The 16,289-nt window shown below is 38.7% G+C and overlaps 4 protein-coding genes across 4 annotated transcripts; 2 read left to right on the plus strand and 2 right to left on the minus strand.

Moving 5' to 3' along the window:
* Positions 1-596: 596 nt before the first annotated feature.
* LOC120013175 (transcription factor DIVARICATA-like) lies at positions 597-2,257 on the minus strand. The gene is made up of 2 exons (XM_038864904.1): positions 1,312-2,257; positions 597-1,111 (listed from the first exon to the last, which is right to left on the minus strand). Exons 1-2 carry the CDS (start codon positions 1,692-1,694, stop codon positions 661-663), a joined length of 834 nt encoding a protein of 277 aa, XP_038720832.1. The 5' UTR covers positions 1,695-2,257; the 3' UTR covers positions 597-660.
* Positions 2,258-3,224: 967 nt separating this feature from the next.
* Positions 3,225-6,775, minus strand: LOC120012359 (laccase-4-like). Its single transcript, XM_038863753.1, has 6 exons — positions 6,673-6,775; positions 6,438-6,589; positions 6,041-6,285; positions 5,803-5,931; positions 4,804-5,721; positions 3,225-3,693 (listed from the first exon to the last, which is right to left on the minus strand). Exons 1-6 carry the CDS (start codon positions 6,757-6,759, stop codon positions 3,563-3,565), a joined length of 1,662 nt encoding a protein of 553 aa, XP_038719681.1. The 5' UTR covers positions 6,760-6,775; the 3' UTR covers positions 3,225-3,562.
* Positions 6,776-8,584: 1,809 nt separating this feature from the next.
* On the plus strand, positions 8,585-13,042 carry LOC120012639. Its single transcript, XM_038864075.1, has one exon. The coding sequence runs from the start codon at positions 8,585-8,587 to the stop codon at positions 13,040-13,042; it is 4,458 nt and encodes a 1,485-aa protein (XP_038720003.1).
* Positions 13,043-13,421: 379 nt separating this feature from the next.
* LOC120011689 (replication protein A 70 kDa DNA-binding subunit-like) lies at positions 13,422-16,082 on the plus strand. Its single transcript, XM_038862782.1, has 8 exons — positions 13,422-13,683; positions 13,762-13,858; positions 13,995-14,125; positions 14,268-14,349; positions 14,436-14,565; positions 14,644-14,801; positions 14,905-15,456; positions 15,571-16,082. Exons 1-8 carry the CDS (start codon positions 13,431-13,433, stop codon positions 15,665-15,667), a joined length of 1,500 nt encoding a protein of 499 aa, XP_038718710.1. The 5' UTR covers positions 13,422-13,430; the 3' UTR covers positions 15,668-16,082.
* Positions 16,083-16,289: the final 207 nt, after the last annotated feature.

A 16,289-nucleotide genomic window follows, 5' to 3' on the forward strand; every position in this document is an offset into this window, starting at 1 on the left:
AGACAAAAAAAAATGAAAGCAAAGAGTGACTACTGACTCAGCTTCTAGCCTGGCCACATCATCTGCTGATGTGGAATTGTACACCGATGATCGTATAATCGAGCCACGTGTAAAAGCATAAGCTTTGTTTAGTTTGATTAATTACCTTATCAATAGTAGAATGCATCATCAGCAACTTCATTATCATCCTTGCTTTTGGGGAATGTCTGAGATATTGCAGTCTGCCACTTCTACTTGTGATCCTGGATTTACCACTTTGAATAAACATCTTGTGGAGGGTTTTAAGTATGGATTAGTAGAAAGAAAAAGACTTGAACAGTGCATGACATCATATCAAAATTTCAGAAAAACATATATGTATGTGTCTGCAAAAGTTCTTGGAACAATTTTCTCATGTTCACTTGCTGTTGCCATGCTTTCAGAGATGTGTGATTGAGTTATTAACGCGTAAATGTTGTTTCAGACATTGGAAATTTGGAATCCTAGGTGTTATATGAATCCATTTGTTTGTTGTAGAACTACAGAAGCAATCTGATCTGCAGATTTACAGAATTTCTCATTTAGGTAATCATACATAATGGAAAAAAGCACAAACATGGAAATAGTACTGAGCATGATTAGATTCAGCAGTTCAACCCATTTACAATAAAAACCGATTGCTCATCGGTGAATACGATGTCTCCTAGATGGCATTTGAAAAGCCAAATTATGGGAGTCTATACCAGCATTGCCATAGAAACTATTCCCCTGCAATCTAAAGCCATTTGAAGCAGATTCATAAGGAGATGCCACGAACAGGTCACCGTTAGACGAATCCAGAACCATGACTGCCTCTTTGGTCATGCCAGTCGGCTTCTGCTGCAAGTAAAGCAAATTTGACTGATCAAATGAATGTTTGTTTTGATCCATCAGGGTTGTGTTTGTGAGATTGATTGTAGTGATGTCATGAATACTTGGTCTCCTCTTATCTTTCACTCCTGAAAGCTGCTGCCTTATGAAGTATTTCTGGGCATGGCTTGCCACTTGAGTTGGGGTCTTGGAGACGACGAATTTCTGGGATATGTTTCGCCAATCCCCTTTACCATACTTAAGCAATCCCATCAAAAACCGCCTGCAACCAACAGTCAATCAATCCATGAAACCGTTAAAAGTAATTAAGCTACTAAGAAAATGATGGTTCTATCATGTTCTTAACAAGAAAAATTTCAAAATTTCAGGACTTTGAAAGTATCTTCATATGATTGGAATTCTCTGTGCAACCAAACAAAAAAAATGTTTTTCAAGTGTTTTTAAGGAGAGAGATTCATTCACCTGTGCTCTTCTTCAGTCCATGGAACTCCTTTCTTCCTCTCCCGATCACAAGTCTTTACTGCCAAAGACCTCTTCCTATACCCATCAGAATTGCGAGCACCAACCAACTCCCATGTGAAAGATGAGCTAAGATAACCAGGAATCGGAACACGGCCTGCTTCAATATCACTAACATCATCTTCTAGTTCCCTATACTGCTCCATCACATCAAAAACTGTTTTCCCTGGAATCATTGCAGCTACCTTAAACCATCTATCCGGAGTATGCTCATCATATATGGCCAAAGCACTCTCAAACTTCTTATTCTCTTCTCTAGTCCACTCACTTCTTTGGCTAGACCAACCAGTGTCAGACATATAAGGAGATGGGTATAGAGTCTCCATGATTTAAAGTGCTAATATGCAAACAATCAATGACTCAGAAGTTCATAGCCTCCAAAGTAAGGGGGGAACAAAGGCATAGAGTGTATATATAGACAGAGGGAGAGACCCTTTTATGTCTACTTCAAAAAAAAGTCGCAAAAATTTCTTGTAACCAATTAGAGGGGAATCAAGAATCTGCTTTTTCTTCACAGGCATAAACTTAAGAATCAAATAAAGAACCGACTTTTGAGAATCGAAGAGAACCATGAAAAGAGAATGAAAAATCTGATATGTTCACACAAGTATAATAACCCCAATAGAGAAGATAAACAAAACCCAAATCAGAATATCAGCACATAGACGGTAGTAAACTGGAAAACCCACAAAAGAAAGGAAGAACCCAACATCAAAGGTAATCAGAAAGATCAAAAAGGTGATAAAGATTGGATGGATGCAGAGAAAGATTAAAAAAAAAAAAAAAAAAGGTAATAAAGATTGGATGCAGAGTAGGCGAGGATTTAGGAAGGTGAATCTAGAAAATACTGTTTTTGAAATTCGAAAAACAGTTTTGAGAGTGTGAAGGAGACGTGGATGCCAATGGTGGCTGTTCTGGGATGTTTGAGACTAAAAAGACCTCTCTCCCAGCTAAAAATTTTCGGCCCATAGTTTTGGACTGGGCTAAGTTTAATTATGATTATGATCCAGTCCAGCCCAGTCCAGTCCATAATATAAGCACACTCGAGGCCTTAGGCCCAAAGCACATTTCCACACAATAATTGGTGGATGAATTCATACATTATTGGAGTAATGCAACTTTTAATCGCTGAAAGAGTTGATCAGGTCTAATTTAATCACTGAATTTTCAAATGATTTGAAATCTAAAGTTGAAAATTGTTCAAAATCAGGCAGATTTTCGATCTTTTCAAAAATAAATTCCCTGATGCTGATGCTGATGCTGATGTGGCATAAAAATTTTTATATTTAGGTGATGTGGCCTGACAAATGACAAGTTTGTGGCTTGGATATTTGTTATATTTTTTAAAAAATATTATGATAAAAAAATAAACCACAAAAAATCAAAACCCAAAAAAAAAAACCAAATTTCACTTCTCCTTCCTTAAACAACCGCTGCCACTTGACACCCAAAATCGTCGTCTGACCACCCAAAACACTTCACCTGACCTCCACAAGTAAAACCCGACCATTCTCGATAGCCAACAACCACAAGTTTTGTTGGAAAAATGCTCGGAAGTCTGGACCTTTTGAAGGAAATCACCTCATTCCGCCCGATTGAGCCCCCACTGTCGGCAACTGACACCACAAAATAGGTTGGTCTGCCAAAGGACTTCGAAACCTACCCCTTAGCCCGCCGAGCCATTTGGGTACCCACAACCCAAATTCGAATCTCAGCACAGATTCGAATTGCAGAAGCATTCGAGTGGAATGTGGACACATTGTTTGTCTATGTCAATGTAGGCGAAGGTTGAAAAATTAGATGAAGGAGTTAGAACGTATCAAAGAAGTTGCATTATCCTACATTCATTCAAAAAGTTGAAAAGATGTATGCGCTTGGTTATTTCATTGACTGACTGCTTTAGAATTACTTGAAATTACAAGATTGAAATGTACAGAGTCAAGTGACGCACAAACAAGTCTTTGAATTCCTTCTCAAACTAAATAATACAATGAACTCATAACCTCATATTAAATCTAACAAATCCAAATGAGCCAATAATGAACTCGTTACCCCAAAGTGGAAATACCAAGGAGGAGAGGAGAGGGGAGGGGGAGGTAAGATCCCCCTGAATTGTGTTTGGTTTTGTTATTAGCATTGTTTCTCTTGGTTTTGTTGATGATCTTGAAGCCACTGCATAAACATCCCTCCCTCATCAACACTTTGGAAGGTCTTTAGGGGGAGGGGGAAGTGACTCATTTGGTTCCTCTCCATTGTCCACCAAAAATGCCATCTTTAGTCCCCATGTTGTGTGTACTTCCAGATGACAGTGGAAAAACCACACCCCTACAACAAAACCCAATGAACATATATACTTATATATATATATATATATATATATATATATATATATATATATATATAGAGGGTTAATTATACTTTTCGTCACTAAAAGATCGGCTTCGTTCACATTTAGCACCTAAAGATTTTTTGTTACAAAGTGGTTATCCATTGTTCCAAAATGAGATAATTAAGGGATTTGGTCAGATTTACTACAGTAATGGGCAGGTTTCCGCTGACGTGGCATCCACTCAACATATTTGGGTCAACATATGCTTATGTGGCAACAAAAGGAAAATTAATAAAAATGACGTCATTAATTCTTTGCCTCTTTCATCTACCTCCCTTCCACCCTCTCATCTCTCTCTACTGGTTCAACAACGCAATCACTAAGATCATGCTCAATTGGTAATTATTTGTCAGACATGGCTTCAATAAGCCTACTTGTAATATAACCCACTCTCTAGATAAAAAAAAAATATAAAAAAATAAAAGGCTCAAGGAATCAGATTTCTAGATCTAGGTTTCAATCCAAGCGTGGAATAGATGAGAGAGAGGCCAAGTAAATATCGATTTCAGATGACCTGCTCAAAATCCACCTCTGTGCAGGAGGGAGAGATGATGACAGTGGAGGGATCTCCCTAAGACACTTGGATTCATGGAGATTATTCAAAAAAAAAAATCAAACTCAAAGAAACATAAATTGGTATCAACAGCAACTTCCCAATAATAGTTGAAGAACGACTGAGATTTTATTGAAAAATATCTTGCTTCTATGAGAGAGATGAGAGAAAGTTACATAGAATTTTTTTAATGGAAAATTATTTTTTATTAATAATCTAATTGGAATTTCCATGTCATATGTCAAAGATAAGGTTTGTTGCCACATAAGCATTTTTGACCAATAATAGTTAAATAGATGCCATGTCAGCGAAAGCCCTGCCCGAAATTGTATCAATTCTGACCGAGTCCCCTAATTGTCTCATTTTGGAACAATAGATGACTACTTTGTAACAAAAAATCTTTCGGTGTTAAATGTGAACGAAGCCAATCTTTCGGTGACTAAAAGTATAATTAACCCTATATATATATTTCACAAAAGAAATCTCGACTTACCCGGATTATCTGCCCTGAATCTGATTGCTGTCCATCCACCGGTTGGCACTGCCATTGTGTTTCTCTCAACGGGATCAACAAGATTGAAACTTTTTGGATCTTTGGTTGGATCGAAATTCCCAACTCCTTTACCAACTTGAAAGAAATTGAATCCATGGAGATGGGTTGGATGGCTCTCAGGAGCTATCATACTGGTTCCTTGAATCACAACTTGAACTGTTGAATTAAAAGACAGTCTGTAAAGCCTTGTTCCATTATTGGTAGCCATATTAGATGGTGGGTTTCCTGTATAATTGAAAGGTATCGGCGGATTAGCAGGAAAATCATCTGTGAAAACTCCACCTATGTTGTAATAATGTGCTTGAAGCAGAGCTACTGTAGGCATTATGAAGGTGACATTGTTGACAGCTGCTATAACTCTGCTACCATTGACACAGGTTGCACATGGATTGACACCTACGCCGATTGTGAAGAACAAAGAGTGATCTATTGTTAATGGAACTTTGGCAGGGTATTGTTTAGAATTAAGGCTTCGAAGAGAGTTGATAAATTTTGTCGTTACGGCAGTGGCATTTATAGGAGGAATGCTGGTTAGGGTGGTTGGAGGAAAGGCAGGGGTGCCATTGTAGCGGAGGAAGGCGAAGGCAGTTATATTGTTGACAGCAACTGTGGTGTCCATGAATGGAGAGATTGTAATCAAGTACTTTCCTGTGGCCTTATCTGTGGCTAGTATGGCATTTGTGGTTTGGCCTGGACCAATGAAGATTGTGTCAGTTTGGAAGGGCTTAGTATATGATGCATCAACTTCAACTACGGTTAGATTATGCCCTGCAATCTTGAAAAATAGCTCATCATTCAGCGCTGCGTTGATGATCCGAAGCAAGTAGGTTTTGCCTCCATCAACATGCAGTGTGTAACCTGCAGAAATCACATTTGATGTCAATGTTTAGATAAGAAACTTTTAATTTCTTCTGCAGTTTGATTGTTATTACTTAGTACCCTTTGAAGAGCAATTAGGAACAGGTCCAGGGTAGCCATTGATAGTGTGTGCATCCGATACGTTTGGTGGCATTCCAGTTTGTGTATACTGGTTAACAACGGCTTCAACATCTGCCTTCCACCACTCAGCTATACAACACAATTTTCATATCAATTAATATCATATCTTCAATTCAATATAACCTCATGAAGGAAAAAAAAAAGGGATCCTTAAATGGCTGAAGAGGTTAACGAGTACCAAATATGATGATCTTTTCCTTATCAGGTTTCGGAAATGGATAAGCAACGCCTCGCTTAGGCAAGATGACAATGGCACCATGCATTGTTGCCCTTAGCCAAGAAATGTGTGCATGCCAAAGAAGAGTACCTCTTTGTCCAGTGAGGGTGAAGTTGTAGATGTAGTCCTGTCCAGGCTGGATTGGGCATTGTGTCACATATGCCGGCCCATCGGACCAACCTGTCCTAAGCTGCCTGACTCCATGCCTGCAATTACCATAACATGACAAATTGACAATAGCATTTGCTGTAATCATCATCAGTAGCTTCTGAACTAAACTAGCTGCTAATTTGTACTTAGAAAATCAATTTTAAGCAGATTTTATTAATGGGAACCGGTGGTTTGCAGAATTTCTCACCAGTGGATCGTAACGTTATAGCTAACATGATTGGTGACCCTTACTATAACATTATCATCCTCCCTTGCATACAGAGTTGGTCCAGGAAACTTCCCATTGACAGTAAGAATGGGCTTTGTTTGACAAAGCTTTGTTGTGTTCTTCATGACCACCTGCATATGTTAAGCCAGTTTAATTTAGAACACAAACATAGAGAAAAATGCTACAAAAGGTACCAAAGAATTAATGTACTTACACTGAACTTGTAATGATGAATCTTCGACTCCACAAACGCGGGAAATAGAAGTGCCACCAGCAGCATCGCCTGAGCCCAAGACCCCATTCTCTCTCTCTCTCTCTCTCTATTGTTCAATTCTCTGTGTTTGAACTATGACTAATATAGTTATGACAGACCACCTTTTAAGTTTTTATAAGGTAGAAATTAAACCTTTGATGCAATGTCATTTTTCTTTGTTAGGTGAACAGGAATGGCAGCCTGTAGTTTAGCTTCACGTTTCTTGCATATTACACAAAGTACTGATATTTCATATTTGTATCTCCAACAAGTAATATTTCTAGTATCCATATTCAATTGAATGCAAGAGACACATTCATTGAAACATACTTCCCAGCTGCATCTCTCTCTCAGTCTCCCCTGCTGTAAGCTTTGTGTTGGTACAAGTACATATCAACATATACTTTGTTCTTTTATTTATTCAATAGCAACAATTGCATTTTCTAGCCTTAACATGATTTTTGTTTTGAATATGTTTTGTTGCTTCCATCGTCAACTTTCGAGTTTGGAATTATTCATAAATTAGGATAAAACTAATCCTGATTGCACTGTGTTCATAAAAATAGACTGAATATACAGTTTTACTTCATATGCACACATCATAATACTGATATATATATATATATATATATATATATATCTATTAAGAATACTAATAGGAGAGGCAAGTCTGTACAATTGTGGGCGAGTTCCCTGTTATTTTCCTACTCTCGCGTGTGGCCTCTGGTTCTTTTCATATTTCTGGGGCCTACATGTATCTCTCTGGCTTTTTGTTTTTGTGGTGTGGTCCCACTTCAATTACTTAGAACAACACCTATACATAAGCATTTGACACGTGTTTTCATGGTTTTGATACCCTCTTTCTATTTTGCTTGGCGAAAGTCATAAACGACCCTTTTATGGGGCCCGCTTTTGTCGTTGCTTTGTTTGAGATTCGTTTGTGGTGGGACCGCTATGTTGTTTTCGTTCATGTTTGCGTGATGTGATTTCACGATATGGCCGAGCTTCTCGCGATGGCAGGGGTGGATGCTATAGTGGGATTGGGTGTTTCGCATTGGAGAGATGACGAGATTTATCGGTTGGCGGTTTCGTGGTTGAGTTCTGAGGGGATTTTGGCTGCTTTCACACGTGTTTGTTGATCTCTTCTTGGTTTCGTCGTTGTTGGACAGATGGTGAGATGTGTTTCTTCATGCAGAGGGGGAGTGCTGTTGTGGGTCATTGTCTTCTGTTTTGGTGGCTCTGCGTCGTATCATGTCTGTCTCTTGGGTTCTCATTGGTCTTCTCTGGCGGTGGTGGAGGGTTTGTTTGTGTTGTTGTTGGTGTGGCAAGGTTTTTTGCTTGGTTTGTCTCGCTGCTTCTGTTGGTTTACCGCTGTTTTGCCTGGAGGTGATTTCTTTTTTTTCTTTTTGTTTTTTATTTCGATTTGCATGCTATGCTGTTGTACTGTGATGGCTTTTTGCTACGTTTTGTTGTTTGTTTTGTTGTTTTGGGTTTTTCTCATGTTGTTTTGCTTTGTTGTCTTCTCTTCCTCATTTCCATGTCTGCAGGTTTGGTTTCTTTTCTGTTGGAGCGATTTTGGAGGTACTTCTATTTTTTGCTCTTTTTCTTGCGTTGTTTTTGGCTATTTTTCTCCTGGAATTTGGTTTTTCTGCGACTGCTGTGTTTATTGTTTGTTTGTTTTGTCTTTGCTATTTTTTTGCGTTTCTCTTGCTATGTCATGACAATTGATTATTGGTTGTTGCTGCTGCTCTATATTTTTTTTTTCTTTTGGGCATTGTGTGCTGCGCAGTTTTGGTTTTCTCTGTCGTTGCTGTTTGTGTTCATGTGTTGTTTATTTGGTGGTTGGTGATGTCCTGTGCTCTGTTGGATTGCAATGGAGGTTGGTGAGAGTAGCAAGTCACGTAGGTCTAAGCGTGGTGCTGTGATGAATGACCGTGCAAGGAAGAGGCGAATGGCAGATGTTGGTCATATTGGTACATCCGACGACGTAGCTGGGGCAGGGGCAGGGGCAGGGGCACAGGCAGGGGCAGAGGATATTGAATATTTTAGTGTTGGTTCTCCTGACTTAGTGTGTGAATATTGTGGTGCAATTTTTTGGTATTCTGAGCGGCTTAAATCCAATACTGCAAGGAGGCCTATGTATTCTGTGTGTTGTCGTGGTGGAAAGATCAGTCTTCCGTTGTTGAAGGAGACTCCTGCGTTGCTTACTGAGTTAATGGATTGTGGAGGGTTGGGCAGGAGTAAGGGGTTTCGTAGACATATAAGAGTTTACAATGCAATGTTTGCGTTTACCTCCCTTGGTAGTAGAATTGATACAACTTTGAATGACTCTTTTGGTCCGTATGTCTTTAGGCTTGGTGGGCAGAATTATCATCGCATTGGGTCTTTGCTGCCAGCTCATGGAGACTCTCCCAAATTTGCGCAGTTATATGTTCACGACACTGAGCATGAAGTATTTAATAGGATGATGGTTGTTGGATCAGTAGATAATGATTCAATAGATGAGGATATTGTCAAGCAGTTGATTATCATGTTTGATGGTATCAATGATATTGCGAAGGCTTTTCGTATGGCCAGGGATAGATTTGCTGAATCTGATGTTAGGCCTATTAGATTGAGGTTGTGTGCTAGCAGGCAAGGAGATGGTGTGCAGTATGATATGCCTGTTGTATCAGAGATTGCTGGACTCATTGTGGGTGACTTTGGCCATGCTTTTGAGCATAGAGATATCATTGTGGAGGACAGAGTTGATGGGTTGAAACGTGTTGATGAAATGCATCCAAGTTTCATGGCAATGCAATACCCTCTTCTATTTCCATATGGTGAGGATGGTTACTCAAAAGATCTTAAATATCAGGATATGATTGCTAGAAGGCCTACGGAAAGAACATGTATGACCATGAGGGAATACTACGCATATAGATTGCAACAAAGACATGGTGAAGGGCAGACATTAATTCGTGGTGGTAGGTTATTCCAGCAGTATATTGTTGATGCATATGCATGTGTTGAGGAGCAAAGGTTATGTTTTATCCGTCACAACCAGAAAAAATTGAGGGCAGAAGGATATCAGGGGATATGTGATGCATATGCGAATGGAAATGTTGCTGGTAGTAATGTTGGGAAGAGGATTGTGTTACCATCAAGTTTTACTGGAGGTCCACGTTACATGATGCAAAACTACCATGATGCTATGGCCATTTGCAAATTTTACGGTTACCCAGATTTTTTCGTTACATTTACATGCAACTCACAGTGGTCTGAGATAGTGGATGCGTTGAGACTTATTCCAGGGCAGAGAATAGAGGATCGACCAGATATAGTTGCAAGAGTTTTTAAGATGAAAGTTGATGGTCTACTGTCAGATATACGATCAGGTAAGTATCTTGGTCAAACTGTTGCTGTGGTTTATACTGTTGAATTCCAAAAACGTGGTTTGCCACACGTGCATATGGTTATTTGGTGTCGTCCAGAGGATAAATGCTTGACTCCTACTGATGTGGATAAAGTTATCTCTGCTGAAATTCCAGATGAGCTTGCAGAGCCTAGGTTATGTGGTTTGGTTGGGAAGTTTATGGTGCATGGTCCATGTGGTGTTGTTAGGCCATTGTCACCGTGCATGTCTGGTGGTCGTTGTAAAAAACACTTCCCAAAGCCTTTCCATACAGAGACAACTATTGATGACAATGGTTTTGCTGTTTATAGGCGCCGAGATAATGGGAGGACAATCATGAAGAATGGTCATCCAGTGGATAACAGGTCTGTGGTTCCTTATTGCAAGTCTTTGCTGCTGCGATATCAAGCCCACATTAATGTTGAATGGTGTAATAAATCTCGGGCTATCAAATATCTTTTCAAATATATAAATAAAGGGCCAGATAGAGTCAGGGCTGTTTTGGAGTCAGATGGCCAGCAGAGAGCAGTACTTGATGAAATACAGAAATATCTTGATTGTAGGTATTTGGCGGCATATGAATCAGTGTGGCGGCTTTTTGAGTATCATATTCACTTTAGATATCCATCTGTTCAACGTTTGCCCATTCACTTGCCTCGCATGCAAAATGTTTACTATGATGATGAAAGAAGTTTGTCAAGTATTATTAACCAGTCTGCTATTGAGAAAACAATGTTTACCGAATGGATGCATGCTAACTCTCTGTATAGTGAGGCAAGAAGATTAACCTATGGTTTATTTCCTTCGGAGTGGGTTTGGGATGACAGACAGAAGGAATGGACACCAAGAAAGCGAGGTCAGTCAATTGGTCGAATGTCATATGTCCATCCAAATTCAGGTGAGTTATACTATCTTCGTATGTTACTAAATGTTCAAAATGGGCCTAAAAATTATGCTGAGATTAGAACAGTTGGTGGGTTCATTCATCCTACATTCCAGTCAGCATGTATGGCTCTTGGTTTGCTTGGAGATGATAAAGAGTGGCACGATGCATTGGATGAGGCATCCGTTTTTGCAACAGGAGTCCAGCTGAGGCAACTATTTGTCACATTGGTTATTTTCTGCAATGTCAGTGAACCATTGAGACTTTGGGACAGCAACTGGAGACTGTTCCAAGATGATATCCTGTATAAATTAAGAAGACAGCTAGATTTGCCATGTTTAAGCTTGCCTGAGCATGAATTGAAGAACTATATTTTGTTTGAGCTTGAAATGTTATTCAACAGAGCTGCCACATCCCTTGCTGCTTATAATTTGCCAATGCCGCAGGGACAGCTTTTGGATGAACTAAATAATCGTCTTTTGAGGGAAGAGATGAATTATGATGTTCATCAGCTAAGGGATGAATGTAGGGAGTTGGAAGATCACTTGAATGAAGAACAGAAGACTATATATGATGTGGTTGTGGAGAAAGTCATAAATCAGGCAGGCGGTTTGTATTTCGTATATGGACATGGAGGAACTGGAAAGACATTCTTATATCAAACAATAATTGCAAAAGTTAGGTCTACAGGGAGAATTGTCCTTGCTGTTGCATCCTCTGGCATAGCATCGTTGTTGCTTCCTGGTGGTCGCACAGCACACTCTCGATTTAAGATTCCAATCCAAGTTGATGAGAGTTCAACATGTCATATCAAAAAGGGAACACAACTTGCAAGATTAATAATGAAGGCAAGTCTTATTGTGTGGGATGAAGCTCCCATGGCTCACAGACATTGCTTTGAAGCTCTTGATAGAACATTGCAAGACATAATGAACATTGATGGTGCACAAGGATGTTCAACCCCGTTTGGTGGTAAGACTGTATTGTTGGGGGGTGATTTTAGACAGATTCTGCCTGTTGTTTTGAATGGCACGAGGTCTGATACAGTCAATGCATCTCTTACGAGATCTTATCTGTGGCAGTGTTGTAAGGTATACATGCTAAGGCAAAATATGCGGTTGCATGCAACAGGACTCACTACAGATGAGAGGGATTCAATGTCAAAATTCGCAGAGTGGATACTGAATGTTGGGAATGGCAAGGTTCTTTCAACTGTCAGTGGTGAGGATGAGGAGGAATCAAGCTGGATAGAAATACCAAATGAACTATTGCTTCCTTCTACTGGTGATGCATTACATTCAATGGTGTCAGAAATTTATGGAGACTTGGCTAATCTATATCATGATCAATCTTATCTCAATGAAAGGGCGATCATCACTGGGACAAATGACACTGTTGCTTTGGTTAATTCTCATGTGTTGTTAATGCTACCAACAGAAGCACGAACGTACTATAGTTTTGATACTGTTTGCAAGACATCTGAGGATTCTACAATGTCAAATTTGCTATATACCACTGATGTGTTGAATTCAATGACATTTCATGGTGTTCCTAATCATGAGTTGACATTGAAGAAGTACGCTCCAGTCATGTTGCTGAGAAATATAAACCAAGCCGACGGTCTATGCAATGGAACAAGGCTATTAATTACTCACCTTGGAGATAGAGTTATTGAGGCTCAAATATTGAGTGGCAGCCATGTAGGGACAAAGGTTTGCATTCCTCGGATAATCATGGATGGAAAGGATAAAAAATATCCTTTCATACTCAAGAGGAGACAATTTCCTATTAAATTATGCTACGCAATGACAATTAACAAAAGTCAAGGACAAACATTAAAAAAGGTTGGATTATATTTACCAAAACCTATTTTCACACATGGACAACTCTATGTTGCCCTATCACGTGTTACCTCATACAGTGGCTTGAAAATTATGCTTGAGTCTATCGATGACAAAACAAAAGGTCATACAAAAAATATTGTTTATCATGGGATTTTTGATGAGCTGCCTTCAGGTTATGAGAGCGATTTTGTTATCCTGCATGCATCCTAGATTACATTACAGACTTAAGCATGATATGTTTCATTTTCTACTTGCGAAGACTTTCAGATGTTATCATCTAATATACTTTTTCTTTTTTGCAGTCTAAATATAAGTTAAATGGACTACAACCTCCTTTCCGAGCTAGGATTTCCAAAACGTGAATGGAAAATTAAGGCAAGGGTTGCCCGTCTATGGAATTCAATAAATCATGCCGACAATGATCAACTTATAAGTTTTGATGCTTACCTTATTGATGAGCAGGTCGTGTCTACCACTTTGCCAGATTTGAAAAGATAATTTATGAATTATTGGAATTTGTCCATAATCACTCACGTCTGGAATACCATAATCATGGTTTGTTATGTTGTTTTTGCAGGGTAACACAATGTTGGCAACGATGAGGCCAGAAAATATGGAATACTTCAGGACTATGCTTACTGAGAAAGAAATTTACTTCTTCAGCAACTTTAAGTTGTTCCCTATCAGGCCTAGCTATCATCCATGTCCAGGTGACTATATGATAAAATTTGACAGGAATACAAAGATTGAAAAGGCTACACAGACTGCCAATATTATCCCACTCGAGAAGTTTCATTTTGTTGATTATGCTGAAATGCAAGGCAGAGTTCGAAATAAAGTGCAGCTAACAGGTAAACTTCATGTATCGCTGCCCTGCTTGCATAAAGTTATGATTACCATTCTAGAAGAATTAATGTATTGTTTTGTAGATATGATAGGGCAGATTGTCAATGCTGGACATCTGAATGAGATATATGCCAATAACAAAACAGTGAGGCTCCGTAAGTTGGACTTCCAGGATGAGATGTAAGTGTTGCGAATCTTAGGTCACTTCTAACTTTGCCTTTCCGTTGGCAAAATAAAATTTGATTTTCCTGTCAAAGTTGTTTTCTTAATGGAGAAGGATGAATTGCATAATTGTCAATGCATTGGTTATTTATAGGATGAATGTCATATCAGTTACACTATGGGGAGATTTGGCAATAGATTTTGATGGTCAGAAAATCCTTGAGGATGCTAAAAACAAGCCAGTGATCATAATCTGCGCAGCGATGATGGTTTCAACATTCTCAGGTTTGTTTGCCTTCTGAACACCATCGGAAACGTTCATTCATAAACATTGGTGTGCTCTCAAGAAAAAAAACTTATGCATCAGAGTTATGGATGTCATATAATTAAGTAATCTGATTATTTTCTCTTCTTGGTGCTGAACTAGGAAAAAATATCTTGAGTAGTATATCTTCTTCAAAGGTATATCTCAATCTGGATATTCCAGAGGTTCATCAGTTAAGAGAAAGGTATGATACTCAATTACAAGCAGCTTAAAATGTTTGTGTTTGCATCTGCTCTTCTTTCATCTCTAACAATAAAGAATCCCATCCAGGATAGTTCAACCTGTGGATTTCAAGATTCTACCATCTAGCCTGGCTGTGCTGACAAATTCAGATGATGAGATGAAAAAAAATAGGAAGAAGATAGCTGAGTTATTGTCATTGAATGTCGAGCAAGATGCTGTGAGTATGAAGGCTATCAAGCTTATGTATATCTTATTAGAATAAATGAAATATCTTTAACTAATGCCAATGATGCAGCGCCAGAAGTTTACATGCATGGCAAGAATTACAAGTATTGACATCATTGATGGCTGGTGGTATCCTACATGTCCAAAGTGTGGAGGTACAACGAAGCCATGGAAACATTCAAACTTATGCTCTCTATGTAGTGTTATTGACGAGGCGCCAATCCCATGGTAAGTAATACATCAGATCTATAAATACATGCCTTGGTTTATGCAAACATGATAAATAACTTACCATGTGTTAACATGGGCAATCTTCGTCTATATGCCTTAGCTATATTCTGAACACCACTGCTGAAGATGAGACCGGCCAAGCTCTATTTACGATTTTTGACCGCCTGGCAGAGAAGCTAATTGGAGTTTCAGCAAGTACACTTACATCTGCAAATGGCTCCAATCGATATGTCTTGCCACAAATGATCAAAGATATCTACCATAATTTACACACGTTCCAAGTAACAATAAACACTAACAACAAGAAGATGAAGTCCATTTGTTTCAAAGTGACAAAAATCTTCGATGGTGCAGTGTTTGCTCAGGTTAAGGAGGAGAAGCAGCCTGGGATTTTTGAGACAGTGAAGCCAATCATAACAGGCAACAAAATAGAAGATGTTCTATCTCAGGAGTCAGCTTTCTCAAACAGCCAGCCTGTGAATGAATTGTCAAGGTTGCAGGATGACATACAAGTCCATACACCGCAAAAATCAAGGTCAACCACTCCTAGGAAGGCGAAGAAAAACTTAACAACAATCCATCTTGATGAATCAAACTCTGATGATGAGCCTATATCTGTGTTATTCCAAAGAAGTCTCAAGAGAAATAAAAGGTCTGTAGACATTTATTGCTGCCTTTGTATCTTATACCTTGCTTCATTGACGCTTATCTTCCTAGACTACCAAGTCACTCAGGATTAACTTCCATTGCTTGCTTCCATTTGTAGGGAAATTCTAACAATAGAAGAGCCAGTGGACAATATAAAAAAACAAAGGAATAGTGCTGTGCAAAAAAAGAAGAAAGGGAAAAAGCAAGCAAAATGAAAATCCTTTGAAGTTTTGGTAAGGCAATGCACAGTTTCAATCAAGGTTGATTGGCTGTGATAAATTTTGGTATGCTTAATTTGGATCTCTGCTGCTACTTCTTATATCTGATGCAGCCTTATATGTAAGATCCTTTGATGATGCCATCAGCATTTTTGTCAGGCATCCAGTAGTTCCAATGAAGAATGAGTGGCTGTAATATATTTTGCCACACCTATTTTGATCTCTGTTGCGCCTGTTTATCTCTAATGCAGCCTTAAATGTAAAGTCCTTTGATAATGCCATCACAGTTGTTGCTAGGCGTTCAAGACTTTTAATCACAGGGGAATGATTATCATATATTTTGTCATACTTATTTTGGATAATTCCTTCCCCTGCTCATGTCATGCAAAATTCTATGTAAATGTTTTTCGCACTTTCAACATCATCCAGATATGATAAAAAAAGGTATGGTTTAACAGATGCAAATAGTTCTATTATATTTTGTATGGTCTTATATTGTTTATGACATATAGAAAGTCAATTTAATGGCAAACCCATTTAAGCTTTTTCTTAGTTCTGTGAGTTCATTTGCAGTATAGAAAACCTTATGATGGTCATAAGCTATCCGCCTGTGTATTTG

The sequence above is a fragment of the Tripterygium wilfordii genome, chromosome 13 (genome assembly GCF_013401445.1).
Source record: "Tripterygium wilfordii isolate XIE 37 chromosome 13, ASM1340144v1, whole genome shotgun sequence".
In the NCBI taxonomy this organism is placed as follows: Eukaryota; Viridiplantae; Streptophyta; class Magnoliopsida; order Celastrales; family Celastraceae; genus Tripterygium; species Tripterygium wilfordii.

Bases quoted from the DNA above. Each gene is read 5' to 3' on its own strand.
- LOC120012639 (XM_038864075.1), top strand. From the start codon at position 8,585: ATGGAGGTTGGTGAGAGTAGCAAGTCACGTAGGTCTAAGCGTGGTGCT.
- LOC120012359 (XM_038863753.1), bottom strand. From the start codon at position 6,759: ATGGGGTCTTGGGCTCAGGCGATGCTGCTGGTGGCACTTCTATTTCCC. The intron at 5,932-6,040 runs GTACTCGTTAAC...TGTGTTGTATAG, and splicing joins GGAAAAGATCATCATATTTG to CTGAGTGGTGGAAGGCAGAT. The intron at 5,722-5,802 runs GTACTAAGTAAT...TGATTTCTGCAG, and splicing joins TCCTAATTGCTCTTCAAAGG to GTTACACACTGCATGTTGAT.
- LOC120011689 (XM_038862782.1), top strand. From the start codon at position 13,431: ATGAGGCCAGAAAATATGGAATACTTCAGGACTATGCTTACTGAGAAA. The intron at 14,350-14,435 runs GTATGATACTCA...AATCCCATCCAG, and splicing joins GTTCATCAGTTAAGAGAAAG to GATAGTTCAACCTGTGGATT. The intron at 14,566-14,643 runs GTGAGTATGAAG...CCAATGATGCAG, and splicing joins TGAATGTCGAGCAAGATGCT to CGCCAGAAGTTTACATGCAT.
- LOC120013175 (XM_038864904.1), bottom strand. From the start codon at position 1,694: ATGGAGACTCTATACCCATCTCCTTATATGTCTGACACTGGTTGGTCT. The intron at 1,112-1,311 runs GTGAATGAATCT...TGTTGGTTGCAG, and splicing joins TGGACTGAAGAAGAGCACAG to GCGGTTTTTGATGGGATTGC.